This window comes from Zootoca vivipara, chromosome 12 (assembly GCF_963506605.1).
Source record: "Zootoca vivipara chromosome 12, rZooViv1.1, whole genome shotgun sequence".
In the NCBI taxonomy this organism is placed as follows: domain Eukaryota; kingdom Metazoa; phylum Chordata; class Lepidosauria; order Squamata; family Lacertidae; genus Zootoca; species Zootoca vivipara.
In genome coordinates this window covers 31,997,865-32,016,928 of record NC_083287.1, presented here as the reverse complement: position 1 = coordinate 32,016,928, position 19,064 = coordinate 31,997,865, and the positions used below count along the sequence as shown (strand labels likewise).

Sequence of the window (19,064 nt, the reverse complement as noted above, 5' to 3'; positions counted from 1 at the left end):
GCTTAAGTCCATCGGGTGAGGTCATGGCCGAGGTGACATTTGAATCTGGAGGTTACAGACGTATAGCTCCCTCTCAGCCACTGTGCTACACCAGCTTGTGTCTGTACTGCAGGGGAACTGCTAATGCCCTTTGTGGGATTATCATTTTCTAGGATGTCCAACTAGGCAAAGTGCTGATTACACTTACAGATTCTGTGTTCTCACATCTCCGACTGGGGTGCTGTTGTTGTTATTTCTGTTGGTCTTTGTATCTTAGTTTTGAATCTTGGTATGTGGGAATTGTTCGGTTTGGCGCTGAACAGTATTTTTTATTGTTTTATTTATTGTTTATGACTACTTTTGTTATGTTGTAGTTGTGTATCTTCATGTTGCAAGCCATCTTGAGCATAGTTAGAACTGTGGAAAGGAGGCATACGCATAAAACTTACGTGTGCATGTATTAAGGGAGAAGAGTTTTTTCATAGTTTTTTATAGTTTCTAGTGGGGTAGCTATGTCTCATCCAGCAAAAAACAACAAAAGACTTGTTGTTGTTTAGTCGTTTAGTCGTGTCCGACTCTTCGTGACCCCATGGACCATAGCACGCCAGGCACTCCTGTCTTGCACTGCCTCCCGTAGTTTGGTCAAACTCATGTTCGTAGCTTCGAGAACACTGTCCAACCATCTCGTCCTCTGTCGTCCCCTTCTCCTAGTGCCCTCAATCTTTCCCAACATCAGAGTCTTTTCCAAGGATTCTTCTCTTCTCATGAGGTGGCCAAAGTATTGGAGCCTCAGCTTCACGATCTGTCCTTCCAGGGAGCACTCAGGGCTGATTTCCTTAAGAATTGATAGGTTTGATCTTCTAGCAGTCCATGGGACTCTCAAGAGTCTCCTCCAGCACCATAATTCAAAAGCATCAATTCTTCGGCGATCAGCCTTCTTTATGGTCCAGCTCTCACTTCCATACATCACTACTGGGAAAACCATAGCTTTAACTATACGGACCTTTGTCGGCAAGGTGATGTCTCTGCTTTTTAAGATGCTGTCTAGGTTTGTCATTGCTTTTCTCCCAAGAAGCAGGCGTCTTTTAATTTCGTGACTGCTGTCACCATCTGCAGTGATCAAGGAGCCCAAGAAAGTAAAATCTCTCACTGCCTCCATTTCTTCCCCTTCTATTTGCCAGGAGGTGATGGGACCAGTGGCCATGATCTTGGTTTTTTTGATGTTGAGCTTCAGACCATATTTTGCGCTCTCCTCTTTCACCCTCATTAAAAGGTTCTTTAATTCCTCCTCACTTTCTGCCATCAAGGTTGTGTCATCTGCATATCTGAGGTTGTTGATATTTCTTCCGGCAATCTTAATTCCGGCTTGGGATTCATCTAGTCCAGCCTTTCGCATGATGAATTCTGCATATAAGTTAAATAAGCAGGGAGACAATATACAACCTTGTCGTACTCCTTTCCCAATTTTGAACCACTCAGTTGTTCCATATCCAGTTCTAACTGTAGCTTCTTGTCCCACATAGAGATTTCTCAGGAGACAGATGAGGTGATCAGGCACTCCCATTTCTTTAAGAACTTGCCATAGTTTGCTGTGGTCGACACAGTCAAAGGCTTTTGCATAGTCAATGAAGCAGAAGTAGACGTTTTTCTGGAACTCTCTAGCTTTCTCCATAATCCAGCGCATGTTTGCTATTTGGTCTCTGGTTCCTCTGCCCTTTCGAAATCCAGCTTGCACTTCTGGGAGTTCTCGGTCCACATACTGCCTAAGCCTGCCTTGTAGAATTTTAAGCATAACCTTGCTAGCGTATGAAATGAGCGTAATTGTGCGGTAGTTGGAGCATTCTTTGGCACTGCCCTTCTTTGGAATTGGGATGTAGACTGATCTTCTCCAATCCTCTGGCCATTGCTGAGTTTTCCAAACTTGCTGGCATATTGGGTGTAGCACCTTAACAGCATCATCTTTTAAAATTTTAAATAGTTCAGCTGGAATATCATCACTTCCACTGGCTTTGTTATTAGCAGTGCTTTCTAAGGCCCATTTGACTTCACTCTCCAAGATGTCTGGCTCAAGGTCAGCAACCACACTACCTGGGGTGTACGAGACCTCCATATCTTTCTGGTATAATTCCTCTGTGTATTCTTGCCACCTCTTCTTGATGTCTTCTGCTTCTGTTAGGTCCTTACCACTTTTGTCCTTGATTATGGTAATCTTTGTACGAAATGTTCCTTTCATATCTCCAATTTTCTTGAACAGATCTCTGGTTTTCCCCATTCTATTGTTTCCCTCTATTTCTTTGCATTGCTCATTTAAGAAGACCCTCTTATCTCTCCTTGCTGTTTTTTGGAAATCTGCATTCAGTTTCCTGTATCTTTCCCTATCTCCCTTGCATTTTGCTTGCCTCCTCTCCTCCGCTATTCGTAAGGCCTCGTTGGACAGCCATTTTGCCTTCTTGCATTTCCTTTTCCTTGGGATGGTTTTCGTTGCTGCCTCCTGTATAATGTTACGAGCCTCCATCCATAGTTCTTCAGGCACTCTGTCCACCAAATCTAAATCCTTAAACCTGTTCCTCACTTCCACTGTGTATTCATAAGGGATTTGATTCAGATTGTATCTTACTGGCCCAGTGGTTTTTCCTACTTTCTTCAGTTTAAGCTGGAATTTTGCTATAAGAAGCTGATGATCTGAGTTACAGTCAGCTCCAGGTCTTGTTTTTGCTGACTGTATAGAGCTTCTCCATCTTTGGCTGCAGAGAATATAATCAATCTGATTTCGATGCTGCCCATTTGGTGATATCCATGTGTAGAGTCGTCTCTTGTGTTGTTGGAAGAGAGTGTTTGTGATGACCAGCTTGTTCTCTTGACAGAACTCTATTAGCCTTTGCCCTGCTTCATTTTGAACTCCAAGGCCAAACTTGCCAGTTGTTCCTTTTATCTCTTGATTCCCTACTTTAGCATTCCAATCCCCTGTAATGAGAAGAACATCCTTCTTTGGTGTCATTTCTAGAAGGTGTTGTAGGTCTTCATAGAATTGGTCAATTTCACTTTCTTCAGCACCGGTAGTTGGTGCATAAACTTGGATTACTGTGATGTTAAAAGGTCTGCCTTGGATTCGTATCGAGATCATTCTGTCATTTTTGAGATTGCATCCCATTACAGCTTTTGCCACTCTTTTGTTGACTATGAGGGCCACTCCATTTCTTCTACAGGATTCTTGCCCACAGTAGTAGATATGATAGTCACCCAAACTGAATTCGCCCATTCCCTTCCATTTTAGTTCACTGATGCCCAGGATGTCGATATTTATTCTTGTCATCTCATTTTTGACCACATCCAGCTTACCTCTATTCATGGTTCTTACATTCCAGGTTCCTATGCAATATTTTTCTTTACAGCATCGGACTTTCCTTTCGCTTCCAGGCATATCCGCAACTGAGCGTCCTTTCGGCTTTGGTCCAGCCGCTTCATCAGCTCTGAATCTACTTGTACTTGTCCTCCGCTCTTCCTCAGTAGCATGTTGGACGCCTTCCGACCTGAGGGGCTCATCTTCCAGCGTCATAACTTTTATATGCCTGTTGTCTTTGTCCATGGAGTTTTCTTGGCAGGGATACTGGAGTGGCTTGCCAGTTCCTTCTCCAGGTGGATCACGTTTAGTCAAAACTCTCCACTATGACCTGTCCATCTTGGGTGGCCCTGCATGGCATAGCTCATAGCTTCTCTGAGTTATTCAAGCCCCTTCGCCACGACAAGGCATTGATCCATGAAGGGGAAACAAAAGACTTATAGAACCTTAAAGACTAACAGATTTATTATGGTTTAAGCTTTCATGAACATACAGTATGTTTAATGCTCATATTTGTGAGAGGACAGCAATCTCCTCTGCGCCCTTGAGTGTTCGTCTATAGCTGGTAAAATGTGGCAGATCAAATCTTTTCACAAAAGTGCTTTTCCTCATTGTTCTGGACTCTGAGAGATGATTGTCAGGTTTCGAGTAAGGTTGGCATTTGCATATGAAAAGCAGCTTGAAGCAGCTTATTATGCATTTAAATGGTTGCTTCTAAATTTTACATTTTATTAACTTAAAAACTCGCCCACTGCAGCCCCCCTCCCTTGTTACAATAAGTCCCCAAGTTCTCCAGAGCAGATTTTTGTAGGTGTCAGAGGCTGTTGTTGCGACTACTCTAGAGTAACGATGCTCCACATTCTTGTCTTTAGACAGTTTTATTTACCGTGTTCCCCCTTTTTAAAGACACCGTCTTATAACTTTTTTTCCTCAAAAAAAAACACGGTGTCTTATTTTCAGGGGGTGTCTCTTTTTTTTTAACGGTGCTACATGACTTGGGTTTTGTGAAGCAAGAACTGTCTATGGATAGATCTGCTCTGGGCGCCGGCGCTGGAGCCCTATCGGTTGCAAAAGCTGACGCAGATTGCAACGTAAAAGAGGAGATACTTAAGCCGTTGCATTGGGACACCTTGTTGAAGAAAAAGTGAATATCTCCCTGTTCGCGACGCTTTTAAAGCCTTCCCTTTGTCCCCTTCCTGAGCTGACTCTCGAAACATTAATGAACTCCCTCCCCCTTGCCCTTCTCCCCTCTAACGTGGCTGCCTGCCTGCAGGGACGATGAGGTGGGAAACCTCTTTGCCAAGTTACCGTACAGCAGTTAAGAGAGGGATGCGGGCAGACGGACAGGTTGCCTTCCTCGCCACCCCTCCAGGCTCCCTGCGCTCCACCGGCAGCTCCTCTTAAGCAGTGGGGGCGGGAAGTGATCCTGCCGAGGGATCTGGCTCCGGAGACTCTGCAGGGGGTGGGGTGGGGCTGCTTCATCCAGCGGCAGGCTCGCAACTCCCCCCTCGCGTCGCTAGGGCTGCCGAGGCTGGATCGTGTCCCTCATCCCGCGCCTGCGCTGCGCACCAGGTTTTGCCCGATCTGGTTCCGCGAGTTCCTAAAGAACTCGCGGCCCATAACGTTCCAGCGGCACAGCTCCCGCCGCCGTAGTCGCCCCGCTGCCGCTCTGCCTCAGGCCATGTGGCCCACAATGTTCTGGCGGCGCAGCTCCCGCCGCCGTCAGTCGCCCCGCTGCCGCTCTGCCTCGGCCATGCGGCCCACAATGTTCTGGCAGCAGAGCTTCCGCTGCCGCTCTGCCTCCCGCCACCGCTCTGCTGCAGCTCCCACCGCTGTCAGTCGCCCTGCTGCCGCTCTGCCTCAGGCCATGCCGCGCACAATGTTCCGCCGCCGTCAGTCGCCCTGCTGCCGCTCTGCCTCGGGCCATGCGGCCCACAATGTTCCGGCAGCAGAGCTTCTGCCGCCGCTCTGCCTCCCGCCGCCGCTCTACCTCCCGCCGCTGCTCTGCTTCGGGCCATGCGGCCCATAACGTTCCAGCGGCACAGCTCCCGCCGCCGTAGTCGCCCCGCTGCCGCTCTGCCTCAGGCCATGTGGCCCACAATGTTCTGGCGGCGCAGCTCCCGCCGCCGTCAGTCGCCGCTCTGCTTCGGGCCATGCGGCCCACAACGTTCCGGCAGTGCTGCTTCCGCCGCCAGTCGCCCCGCTGCCGCTCTGCCTCGGGCCCCCTCCCATCTGGTCTCAAGCCTCTCTGAGGCTCCAAAGGGAAGCAACAAGGTACGTCTTATTTTCGGGGTATGTCTAATATTTCGCGAATGCATAAAAACCCTGCCATGGCTTATATTATGACTACGTCTTAACAAAGGGGAAACACGGTAGTGCAGTCTATTTACAGTGAAATGGGGGTGCAGAAACATGTCTGCTTAGTCCGAGCCAGAATCTGGGAATGGCGCGCCCCTCGTCTTCTTCCAGCATAAGAGTCTTGGGACGCCAAACCTTCTTCCCCGCCTTCTCCTGCGTAATTCCAGAACCGGAGGGAAAAGGGGCCTGCGTTCCATGTTTCCCTTCTCCCCCTCTCTTTCTTCCTCCCTCATGTGTAGCAGGGGCTCTTCTGTGTTGCCGGAGCCCTGCATCCCTCTTCCTCCTTCCTCACTGGACCCCTCCCCCTCCCCTCTGGCATTGCTGCTATTGGAGGAGCTGCTCTTGATGATGGGAGGGGGATCTCTGTATTCCCTTCCCCTTACAGTAGGGTACAAGAATAGCGAATTGACAAAAGTCACTCCTTCCACCTCTATTGGCAGGAGTGCCCCTTGAGTGAAATTCTTCTGAATCTGAATCTAAGACAATTAATACCACGCTCTGTGGAGCCCAGTGGGTATCCATTGATAGTCATACTCAGAGTAGACCCATTGAAATTAATGGGCATGGCTAACTTAGGCTGATTAATTTCAATGGGCCAGTTCTGAGCAGAACTTCCTTAGATGCAACCCTAGGTTTCCTTCTTTTCAAGAGGGCTGCATCATTACCAATTGGAGGCACCAGATTTGGGGTAACTTTCGAGGTAACCTTCGAGTTTGAGCTTTGAAGCAACAGTACTTATGTCCAAGCTTGGTCAGTGCTGTGTAATGGTCTCCCTGCACTGTCCTTGTGTGGGAAAATAGAGCTAGTATGTACTCTGTAGTTTGTCCTGGTGGAGACTTAATTTCTTTTCTGACAGATGTCCGAGAGGAGCAAACTCTGACCCAGTGGAGCAAGTCAAGAACCTGACTTCTTTACGCCCAGACTAATGAAATAAGTCCCATTTAGAGAAGCATTAACATCAGCTTAAAGCCTTGCTATCAACTCTTCAGCAAAAACAACCCTGGATAAATCTTAGCCCATGATTTCTGGTACTGTATATTTCCGTAATTGAACAAATGCCATTTGCTTCAAAATATGAGGGCTTTATGAGTTTTTCTTAATGTCAGTTGCTAAAAATCCTTTTAGGCTGTACATATATAACTTCAGACAAATAAGCATGAATTAGGAGGTTTATTCCTGGTGATGGAAATGGGAGGAATAACCTTTAAGAAGAGAATTTAGAAAACGTTTTCTACCAATGTAAGCATTCTTCTTAATCATGGTTTTAAATTGGGTATTAAGCGAGCAGTGCAAATAAGCATCCCTTGAGCAGATCACCACTTAGAAGAGCTGTGAGCTCCTCTCCAGGAGCCTGCATGTTTCTGCAGTCCCAGTAAACTATAGTTTGGCTTTACAAGATGTACAAACAGTATAACACTTGATTCCATGACAATTTTTCATGCTGGCTGGGGCTGAAGGTCGTTGGAATGCAAAATATCAGGTCAGAGAAGGCTGCATTATAGGATACTGGTAGCCTTGCCAGCATTGATCGGGAATTCTTAGAAAGCAAAAAAAATCAATTCAAATTCAGTTCACAATCTTGATTTAAAATGATATCCAGTTGTATCCAAGCATAAATGTCAACCTACTCTTTTCTGTGATGGACCATCCTTCAAAAATTAGGTTACGGTAGCTTAAGAGGTAATCCAAATGCATAGTGAACAACAAATTTTTCAATAAAGTAAGTGGTGGTGGTAATAAATAAATAATAAATTATTGTAATAATTTATAATAAAACAATAGTAATAAAAGTAAAGTTTTGATTGAATACAATTTTATAATTCTAAAGAAGAAAATTTCCTTTCTTATGAACAGAATATGGTGGCCTCGGCCTGGACTTCTCATACAGTATTGCAGTGGCTGAAGAACTGGGAAATATTCGCTGTGGAGGGGTTCCCATGGCGATTGGAGTACAAGCTGACATGGCGACACCTGCCCTTGCAAGGTAGGTATTCCAAGAAAACTCACTGGCTCTTTCTCTTGACTTTAAAGGGTTTGTTCTTCAGGGGGGCAGTGAGTTTTAAAAAAAAGCAGAAAAAGAGCTACAGCTTTCTAGCTCTGCATAATGAAGGAAGGCAAAAATGGAAGATTTTAAATGTGACATATGTTTCACCCAAAGACATAAAATACAACAAAGGAACAAGAGTAGCGCACACAAATTTTAATGAAAAGTTATATCCTTGTTGGAGGATTTGTTTAAATGCTTCATTTGGTTGTTTCAATTATTGTGAATCGCCCTGGGATCAATTAACAAAAGGCAATATAGGAAATCCCACAAATAAATAAATAGGGTAGCTATTAACTTGCCTGGTATGTGTTTACATTCACCACAATTCAGCAAAGATCTGAAATAAATGGTAAGGTCCTGGTTTAATTTGTTTGCTACCAATTTCAAGAAAGCTGCTATTATTTTGGTGTAAGGGCAAAATGAGGTTATAGCAAGAGGGTTTTTTCAGATAGTTTGTGTGATGCTCATAAGCACATATTTCAACACTAAATAAAACAGAAGCGCTAACCCCAATATATTATTGTTATCATCAACTTCATAACTTGATTACAAGACATCCAATTTGGTCTCTAGCTGCAGTGCATAGCTTGGGAGTAGGAAAGTGCCTTCCTATCCATCTTGTGGTGTAACTGTATCTAAAGAGGCTGTTGACTCTTAGTACCTGTATAACAGATTATCATCAAGTGCCCAGATGTGTTTACAATGTCAAGCCGGCTCACCGCCTGACTGATGGCCCCTCCAGCTGCCTCTGTGAACATCGTATGGGGCAAGTTGTGCACTCTGCCCCAATTTCCCATCTGTAATATGGGAGCTGCCATATGACCTACTTAGCAGCTGTTTTGAAGGCAAATGCCATGAAGATCAAAGACCACTCTGTAAATTAGAAGGAAAGGTAACATAGAAAAATCCATTAGTAGAAATGGTTCTGTACACCTGAACCTGCATATTATCTCAGCTCACCAACACCCACCACTTCGGCAGGTCAATAATCGCTCTAGTTTATCAAAGCTGCTGGTTATCTTGTTTGGAAGTTCAGGAAATAGAAGCCTTGTTACATGTTTTTTTTCACTGCAGTACCATTACTTTTGCCGATGAGATGAGCCTCAAGGTAAAAAAAAAAAAGTAAATAAACTCTCAGCAGGTAATATTGCCACCCAACTCAATAGAGACAAGAACAAGATTGGACAGTTAATTTGCAAGAAGATGGATGGAAGTAATTCGGGATGAGAGAATCATAGGAGCATCAACGTTCAACATGTAGACACCAGAGTTAAAAATACCATGAAAGAAAATCTCAAAGGGATTTTTATCACCTGTCTTAGAAACTTCTGTATGTAGAAGCTGTTGAAAAGTTCTCTCTGTCCACACCATTCATAATTTTTATGCCTGTCATGTCTCCATCACCGTTGCTCAGTTTCCCCCCTAAACCAGTAAGTCAAAAATGTTGGTTGCTCCAGCCACGGGATCATTTTGGTTGCCCTTTTGTGCACCTTTCCCAGCAAAACAGTATCCTTCTGAAATAGAACAACTTTAACCTGACATCTGAAACCTACCAGAGATGGTGCCTGCTTGATTTCTAATGGAAGGGGGTTCCATGGAGTTGGGCCCACAACACTCAAGGCATGCCTCCTTGTTGACACAAGTCATGTTTCTGGACCACAGAGGACCCACTAATAATGTTCTCCCAAATGATCTCAGTAATTTACTTGGGACATATGGGGTAAGGTGGTCATTAAAAGCATCACAGACCAAATCTTCTAGAGCAAAGCTAAGGGTGGCCTAAAATACAGTGTGTTGTTGTAATCCAGTCTTGAGGTTACCAAAGCATGGACTACGTCAGTGGCTGCACCTGAAGCGGATCAATGGCACCCTTAGCCTCTGAGACAACCTGGTTATGCTTTCTTGGTGGGGCAGAGATTGCCTTCTGTTGTGTTGTCAACTATGAAGGAAGCCTGTGGATTTAGATTTAAGCACACGTAGGCACATCATCATTATTACTGTTGATATATTCATGGCCTTGCACACAATCATCTAAACGCAGTGTGCAATTAAAACAGCAAACGGTATTACAAAACAACAACCAGCTGATATATTTAAAACTAAACTAAAACAATACAGGATAGATACCTGTGGCAACCAGCTGGGAAAGCCTGTTGGGATGAGAAATGTCTTCAGCTGCTTCCAGAAAGTGGAGATAATGGGTGCCTGTTGTATTTTGACAGAAACGTTATTCTACAATACAGGGGCAGTCATACTGAAAGTCCTACTCTGAGTTACTGGAGCACAGGCTTCTGTGATTTGTGAAACTTGCCAAAGAAGCTTTCCTGCAGACCATTGGCTTTAAGGTAGTGTCTCAAGTCACCTGGTCCTGAGCAGTAGATTTTCGTAGCAACACCTTGACTTGACCCAGTAGCAAATCGGCAGCCAGTGAAAATCCTGCAATCAATTCGTTATATGCTGGTGGTAATTTGTCCCCACAAGCAACCTAGCTTCCATGTTCTGCACCACCTGTAGCCTCAGGACCAACCCCAAGGGTGGCCCTACAAAAAAGTCCTTTGCAGTAATCCAACCGTGTGGTTAAAGTTGAATTTGGAATTGGTCAAGTCCAGGTGTAAAATGCATTTTGCCTGTCTTCCCATCTCTACTCCTTTCTGAATTAACAGCCCTATTATTTATCTAGACAAGTTAGAAATGTGAACATTCTTTGATCGATATGACGGCTTCCCCCAGAGAGATCTTTCCAAATAGCATTCTCTCTTTCCTTTTAAACATGTGTGGTGTAAACCCCCAGACAACGTGCGGGTTGCCATAATTTCACATATTGATTGCTTCCTCCCAAACTCTGGCCCATTTATTGTACTGCAGAGGATAAAAATGGCAGCTTGATGCAATAAGACTGTGGAAAGAATTCCCCAGAATGGGGTTTTGTTATATTTAATTCTTCCCTGTGGTTTATAAACAAATCAATAAATAGCCGACACATGGCTTCATCCCCCCCCCCCCCCGCCAGTGTTTTGGCTTACATTTGCAGTGTTTTTTCAACACCATGTGGCAATGACAGCCTCTGGGATACTAATCACATCCATTTACAAGCTACACAAATGTCTCACGGAAATGGCAAGAATATGCTGCACTAACAGAGATGGGAGGCGACAGGGAAGGGACACATTGGTTGAGAACTGAATAGGCACGTCCAACTTCCAAGAGATTGTCATCTACTCCCACTATTAATAAACTGGCAATGATCTACCCATTGGATTGAATGACCAGAGTCGAGGAGCTTATTTGGGGGAGGCTTCACCAAAGTTTGAGCATGATCGATCACAGACACTCTGCGATCAACCGGTAGGTCGCGATTGACCTGTTGGACATGCCTGGAATACGAGAATCTTTGCAGCAGAAATTGCAGGCACTGTTGGTAGGAAGAGCAACATGGGAAATTCTGATTATATTGGGAGTCCTGCATAATAAACCCTAAACCGCTTGCCCTGATACTTCTTTTGCAAAGGAATTGCAGGAGCTCAAATGGACCGCCTAGCCTTCCCTCTAATAACAAACTCCAGGGGCAACGGAAGTGCAGCCCATAGCAGGTCTTCAACAAAAGGGTGGCATCGCCATGCTTAAGGGAACACTGAGGTTTGTAATTTTTTAATAAAACTTCTAAAGCAGGAGTGGAGAGTCTGCAGCCCACAAGCCACCTTTGGCCCATCACAGGTCCCAGCTTGGCCCACAAGGTTTTCCCCAAACCATGGCCACTTTCCCCATACCTGATGGCAAAACTCACACTTCTCACGATGTTGCAATGCATTTCTGCAACTACATAATGCATACATGTGTGAAGATTCATATACTGTACAGTGGTACCTTGAGTTACAAACGCCTCAGGTGACAAATGCTTCAGGTTACAAACTCCGCTAACCTGGAAGAGTTACCTCGAGTTGAGAACTTTGCCCCAGGATGAGAATGGAAATCGTGTGCCGGTGGTGCAGCGGCAGCAAGAGGCCCCATTAGTGAAAGCACGCCTCTAGTTAAGAATAGTTTCAGGTTAAGAATGGACCTCCGGAACAAATTAAGTTTGTAACTTCCTCTGTTACATTGAGGAAATTTGCTTAGCAAAAGCATGTATAGAGCAAAAGTTGGTTCCAGAAATGTGTCTTAACAGGAGAGTTTTTCATGAGGACTGTTTCTATTATTATTTACTGCAAACTGATATGGAGACCCAAACTTAAGAATGGAAAAACGAGAAACTGAGAAAAACAGAAACAGATATATTCAACCCTCCCTAAGCATTATGGTGCTGGAGGAGACTCTTGAGAGTCCCATGGACTGCAAGAATATCAAACCTATCCATTCTTAAGGAAATCAGCCCTGAGTGCTCACATGAAGGACAGATCCTGAAGCCACCTAATAAGGAGAGAAGACTCCCTGGAAAAGACCCTGATGTTGGGAAAGATTGAGGGCACAAGGAGAAGGGGACTACAGAGGACGAGATGGTTGGACAGTGTTCTCGAAGCTACAAACATGAGTTTGACCAAACTGCGGGAGGCAGTGGAAGACAGGAGTGCCTGGCGTGCTATGGTCCATGGGGTCACGAAGAGTCGCACACGACTAAATGACTAAACAACAAGAAGCATGTGACTCTCAAGATTGACTCTTTTCAGCATTGCTGCTGTTCAGTCTTGGGTTATCAGCTGTTTGATGCCCTTCTGTGCTGATCCGCTGCGCCACTTGTGTGTGCCAAGTGCCGCACTCGTCCTGGAAGATCTGCCATCTCCTTTGAAGTGGGTCATTTGACGTGGCGGTTAGAAAGACGTGAGCGTAGGGTGGTTTAATGAAATGTGGAATGTGAAAGAACTCAACCTGCAGCTGTTCCTACTTGAAGCTACACTTTTCCCCCCACTGATGGTATGTCATAAAGTGACAGTCTTAATTAGAAACTTTCCTCACTTTAGATTTAATTAATTCAGTTGCACGGCGCTCCGCACGGCTCCTTTTCCTCCCCTGTGGGATATGAAAGAAGAAAGAGTACCATCTCATCTCCCTGCCTCCCTCCTTCATATTAAGAGAAGGGAACAAATCCCACCCACCCCCCTTCAAAATGAAGTGCAGGCATCTAAGACATGTTTTTGTTCAGCGCGGCAAGAATCCCATCTGCCAGAAAGCATATTGATTGCTCTTTAAGGGGAACTTGGGAAGCATTTTCCTGGGATACACAGGCATCTGCGTGGAAGAAGTGAGTGTGGTAAGCGAAATAGTGTTCGGATGCCCTTATAAATCTCTCCTTTGTAACTCCATTCAACAGAATTGCATTTGCAGTTTGTTCCGGAGTTGAAACATCAGTCCCGCTCTTGGATTGTTTGCATGTAGGGCAGGAGCAGGGCTATGCTGAAGTCTGCGAATTATCTTTATTTGTCTGAGCAATTTATATACCGCTTCGTTATAATAAATCTCTAAGCGATTTACAAAAACACAATACAGAAAAATCTGTTAAATCTATAAAATCAGACTTTAGTTAAAATGCTTGCTTGCTTGCTTGCTTCCAAAAAAGAAGAAGTCCTCGGTAGACTCTGGAGGTTCAGGAAGGAGGGAAGCCTCTTGACCCCCAACTGAAAGGGCATTGTGTAAAATTGGGCCCACAATACTAAACACACAGCTCCTGTTGGATTCGAGCTGTGCATCCAACCGTGTGTGGGAAGGGGGGGGGTCTCTAACAGTGACTCCCCCAAAGAACTCAGCGATTGGGAAGGGATATATGGGATTAGCTGGCCGTTGAGGTATCCTGGACTCAAATTGTTAAGGGCCTTGTAAATTAATACATGAACGTAGAAGCATTGAGTGTGCTCATCGGCAAAGGAACCCCTTTGTGTGAGCAGGTGCTTCTGTATAAGGCAGCTTCCTATGTCACTATATGTTTGGCGTTTTTTGGTTTTTGGCTGCTTGCCAAGGATTGCAAAGAGGGAGGGTATTGCAGAAACACAGGGCATTTGTCAATTGCTCCAGCAAGCCACCAGTCCATTTGGATCGGTTCTCACTGCTTAGAAGAAGCTGCCTCTTGGTGCCCTTGCCTTACTTCCTTGATAGCCACATTGTAAATCTTCTTTTTCTGTGGTTTCTTGTTGTTTCTCCCCTTCTGCAGACATACAAGTTATTTTCATGGCTTCTGTCTCTCTTGAATATTTTGAAAAGACATAACTGAAAGTATTACTCTCCCGTTCAAAGAAAAAAAAGGGGGGGGAGGAATATTGTAATGCCGTTTGCATCCAGAAATCTTCAGAATTGTAGCCAATACAACGTTCTGAATATTTCACATTGCAGATTTGGATCTGAGGAGCTGAAAAGAGAATTCCTTGCCCCAAGTATAGCTGGAGATGTTGTGGCTTGCTTAGGAGTCAGTGAACCTGGTGCAGGCTCAGATGTTGCAAGTAAGTAAATAGATTATGCCTAGGAATTTTATAAGATGTGTAAGCTAGTGTTCATTTCGTCACGTTTTTGGATCTTGCTTCTCCTCAAAGTTCCTCAGGGCGACACACACACAATCCCCCCACCCCACACAGACAACACAGAAACTTTAATTTTGCGAGATGGTGCTTGGCCTGAGATCACCCAGTAAACTATGTTTACATTCTCAGTTTCACAGATGTGCAGGAGATTAAGCTGCTAGTTGCTATGCTATATGCCAGGGGTGGCCAACTTCCAAGAGACTACGATCCACTCACAGGTTAAAAACTGGCAGTAATCTGACCCCTTTTAGGGGGTTCAGGTCAAAGTTGCTGAGGTTTTTTAAGGAAGGAAAGCCCTGTTTTGGGTGGTTCAGGTCATTTTAGGGGTGCAGGGCAAAGCAAAGATGTTGAGCTTTTTTTAGGGGGGGGAGCCACTGATCTACCGGTGATCTACCACAGCCGTCCAGTGATCTACCGGTAGATCACAATCTACCTGTTGGACATGCTTGCCAAATGCCATGGACCGAGTAACCTTTTTTCTGTCACATTCTCTCCAAGGCAATCTGTCAAGGGCTGCATGCCACTGATAGGTGGAGCCATACTTAAAGTGGGTGGGACCACTGCTTTCCCCGCCTCCTTCCTCCATGTCTAGCGGCTGCAGTGGGGAGAGCAGATCACCCTTGCCGCAGCTGCAATTTACTAGCTTTATTTTATTTTATTTTATTTTATTTATATACCGCCCTATACCCAGAGGTCTAAGGGCGGTTCACAGGATAAAATCAAAATATAAAACCACAAAATACATAATAAAAAACAAAAACAACCCAATAACCCCCCCTCCCAATATACCGTATTTTTCCATGTATAAGATGCCCCCATGTATATTTTGGGGACTCCAAATTAAGAAAAAACCCTCAGCACTACCTGTGTATAAGCTTGCAGAGGGCTATTGAAATTACACGAAATTGGGTCTCTAGGTATGGAAAGGATTTTCTGCAGGTGGGCTTCCTGAGCTGGTGGCGACAAGGGCTCCTCATCAGGGTTGTGGATCATAATCTTAAAGCAGGGGTCAGCAAACTCTTTTCAGCAGGGGGCCGGTCCACTGTCCCTCAGACTTTGTGTGGGGCCGGACTATATTTTGGGGGAAAATATGAACGAATTCCTATGCTCCACAAATAACCCAGAGATGCATTTTAAATAAAAGGACACATTCTACTCATGTAAAAACATGCTGATTCCCGGACCATCCGCAGGCCGGATTTAGAAGGCTATTGGGCCACATCTGGCCCCCGGGCCTTAGTTTGGGGACCCCTGTCTTACAGCTTTGCAGAATGGGGTCTTGCAGGGAGAAAGGGCCTGGTGTTTTGCATGGTACCACAATGCAAATGGCAAATTGTGGGGCTGCCCCTGAGGTTGGTTCAGAAGCTGCAGCTAGTGCAGAATGCAGTGGCTCAACTCAGCTCACTAGGGCAGACTATAACCATCGTGTTACACCACTGCTGAAAGAATTGCACTAGCTGCCTGTTAGCTACTAGACTAAGTTCCAGTATGCTGGTGCTGTTGCACAAAGCCCTGTACAGCCTGAAAAGATTTTTTTAGACCCCTTATTTCTGGAACAGGTACGCCTAACAATTTCTTTACTTTTGAATAGGCATCAAGACAAAGGCTGTAAGAAAAGGAGACGACTATGTTGTAAATGGTGGCAAAATGTGGATTACATCTGGATGTCAGGCAGATTGGATGTGCTTGCTGGCCAACACGAGCGACGGACCACCTCACAGAAACAAATCTCTTCTGTGTCTGCCGATGAAACTACCTGGTAATAAAACTGGTGTCTTTGTGAATGTCTGCGAAGGCACCAACTGGCTGAAGCTAAGCAGGTCTGGGTCTGGCCTGTGCCTGGATGGGTGACTGCCTGGGAACTGCAAGTCTGCTGCCTTCAGTTTCATGAGGGAACAAAGGCAGGATGCAAATGTAATAAATTAAATTATATGGGGAAATGGCAGTAGTACCAAAAATTGGAGGGCTGGAACATCTTCTGACCTCCCTAACCTGTCCTTCCATCCTCAAATGAAAACAGTGTTGCCTGGAAATGAGATACTATTTTAAAATAATCAATCATGTTTGAGAGAGGCTAAATGAGATGTCATGGTTTGAAAGTCGCAGGGGGGAAAGAATGAGAAATTGGAACGAAAGTAAAGTAAATATTTTATGCATAGTCTCTACCCCTTCCCTCACCCCAAGCAGCGGAAATGTAAAACCATCTTTCTGTTAGATATGTGTTTGATGTGCTAATTTGTAACCTATTGTAGGAATAGATAAGGAACCCACAGATTTATTTATTTTTAAAAAACACAATACTTGTAAAAACACTCCTTGAAACATCCAAACAACACGGAACAATAGTGCTATCAATCTAGTATGTCTTGGAGAACGGTCACCAAAGCTACAGCCAGGAGATAGATAGATATATTTCTTTGCTGCATACTGTATAAACTGTTTTTGTTGCTTAACTTCATTAGGTGACCTGCAAACCTGATGGCCAGAATCCCAACTTTCCAACCATGAACTTAGAACAGTTCATGAAATAGGCTTTACTGCCTCACCTTTTCCCTTTCTGCAGCCCCCTCACCTCCTTTCCTACAAATCTGCTCCTGGAAGTTGGAGGTGGCTTGGGAGTGATGTGGATATGGTGGTGGTCAGGGCTTCAGGTGGAAAGGCTGTTTGTAGAAATTGCTTCCCCCCGACACTTTACAGTCGACGAAGGAGCAATTCGGGATCCAAACAAATGAAAACACAGAACCACCACCATCCTCCTTTACAAAATATGGTTGAAGCTGGGGTTTAATATGTCCAAAGACATATATGTAGAGTTGAGATTGGCAATGACAATTGAAAAGCACACAGAGCTGAAACGTCCTCCTTCAGCTCTACATACTTTGCATGGGAGAAAGAGGCAACCCTCTCAGCATCTCATGCTGTGAGGCAGTGAGTGGGGGATTTCAGAGACTTTGTGGACAACTGGTGAAGGCCTCCAGGTCAGCTTAAGGATAAGTAGATAGTTGTGGCCGATTTCGATGTCAGCGGACCATAGTAGGGTTTCCTGCATCAGAGTCACTACCGGTATGTTTTCTCCATGGGAAAAATACTGTTCTCCCCCCGCCCCCCAGAGATAAGACTGGAATTTTCATTATCGGCACTGCCCACAATCTCAGATGAAAGTATTTCCATTTATTATTAAAGGACTTTTGTTCTGTTAACTGCTCCTTTTCCGTTAAAAGAACAAACCAACAAACTTCTCATGCATCTTCAGGGCTGATCCCGCCCCTCTTCTGCACTGGAGAAGGACAGGTGGGAACCGCAACAAAATGTTGCAGCGTACAGTGCCTCTGTTCAGGGTTCCATTAACGCTACCACCATCCCACAATGCTCCGTCAGCATTCTGTGACCATTGATCACACTCAGTTCTCATTAGGCTGGCTTTGGGGTTTTCTCCTTCCTCCTTAGGGGTTTCCCCCCGCCCTCAATATTTTTTGTACTTCTGTGAACCATGGGTTCCACCCTGCCCCTCAAGCCTGCCGATATCTTCCCTTGCATGTGGGTGGTGCTGTTTTGGCTACATAAGTAAACAGCACCCACTGCCTGAACATGCAAATGGAAGGAATGATAATACCGTGACTGAGATCAATTAAAATTTATGTGAACTGAGTTAATAATAATAATAATAATAATAATAATAATAATAAAATTTTATTTATACCCCACCCTTCCTGATTCAGAAACCCAGGCTCAGGGTGGCTAACAACAAATTTAAAACACCTAATTGTAATGCAACACAAAAACATCATAAAATACAGTATAAAAGCATGAATAACGTTCAAAAATCAATTTGGGGAAAATCCATCCAATAAACATTAGACAGTCACCCAGGGCTAGCTGGCTAAATTAGTCCTACTTGGGCCAGCGAGGAGGCCAGGGGAGAGTTAGCTGTGGGGTCCCAGAGAGGGTAATCTTTGTAAAAAGGGGAGGGAGGGAGGGAAGAGAAGGGAAATAAAAGATCAGGCTGAGTTCAGATTAAAGGCTAGGCAGAATAGCTCTGTCTTACAGGCCCAGCGGAAGGAGGTTAAATCCTGTAGGACCCTAGTCTCAGCGGACAGAGCATCACACCAGGCCGGAGCCATCACTGAAAGGCCCTGGTGGAGGATAGTCTGACTTCCTTAGGGCCCAGGACCTCTAAACTATGGTTATTACAGGCGGTCCTGTAAATACGAGGGCCCTAAGCCACAAAGGGCTTTAAAGGTCAAAACCAGCACCTTCAACCTGACCCTATACTCCACCGGGAGCCAGTGCAACTGGTAAAGCACTGGGTGAATATGCTCCCATGGCAGAGACCCCCTGAGGAGCCTCGCTGCAGCATTCTGCACCCGCTGGAGTTTCTGGGACAGTTTCAAGGGCAGCCCCATTTATGGACTTCACCAAAACCAAGTCTGGTCATAACAGAGCTAAACTTGCAGCCCGTTTGCTTTTTCTTTTAAAAATGGCCAGTAATCCTAACCAGGGTGAAAAACCTCTCTTAGTTTTTGAACTTTACTGAGTCCAGCTGCTCATTCTGTGGACTTTTGATTCCTTTAGAATTACAAATGTGCGTGCAGTTCTGACCAAGTGGCAATAGAAACATAACAAATTAGGACCTTGCTACGGCAGCCAAGATTCAGAAACTTATTTGAATTTGGAATCTGGAGGATGTTTTCAATCATGTGTCCGTTTTTCCATGCGTCACTGTGAACTCCACTCTGCTAATGGGCTTAATTACACACGCAAGGTTGAAACATTAAGTGGAAGAGCCCTAGAGACTCATGGGATTAAATGGGGAGGGGGAAACTATGTACACTGCCTCCAG

The 19,064-nt window shown here is 44.9% G+C and overlaps 1 protein-coding gene across 1 annotated transcript in view; it reads left to right on the top strand.

Annotated features, from left to right (window-relative positions):
• LOC118091708 (probable acyl-CoA dehydrogenase 6) overlaps positions 1 to 19,064 on the top strand; it is a 61,594-nt gene that overhangs the window by 31,482 nt on the left and 11,048 nt on the right. The window contains exons 3-5 of the mRNA XM_035128939.2: positions 7,532 to 7,661; positions 14,040 to 14,146; positions 15,816 to 15,983. Of these exons, the coding sequence (XP_034984830.2) occupies positions 7,532 to 7,661; positions 14,040 to 14,146; positions 15,816 to 15,983 (405 nt within the window). The remainder of the gene's footprint in view (positions 1 to 7,531; positions 7,662 to 14,039; positions 14,147 to 15,815; positions 15,984 to 19,064) is intronic.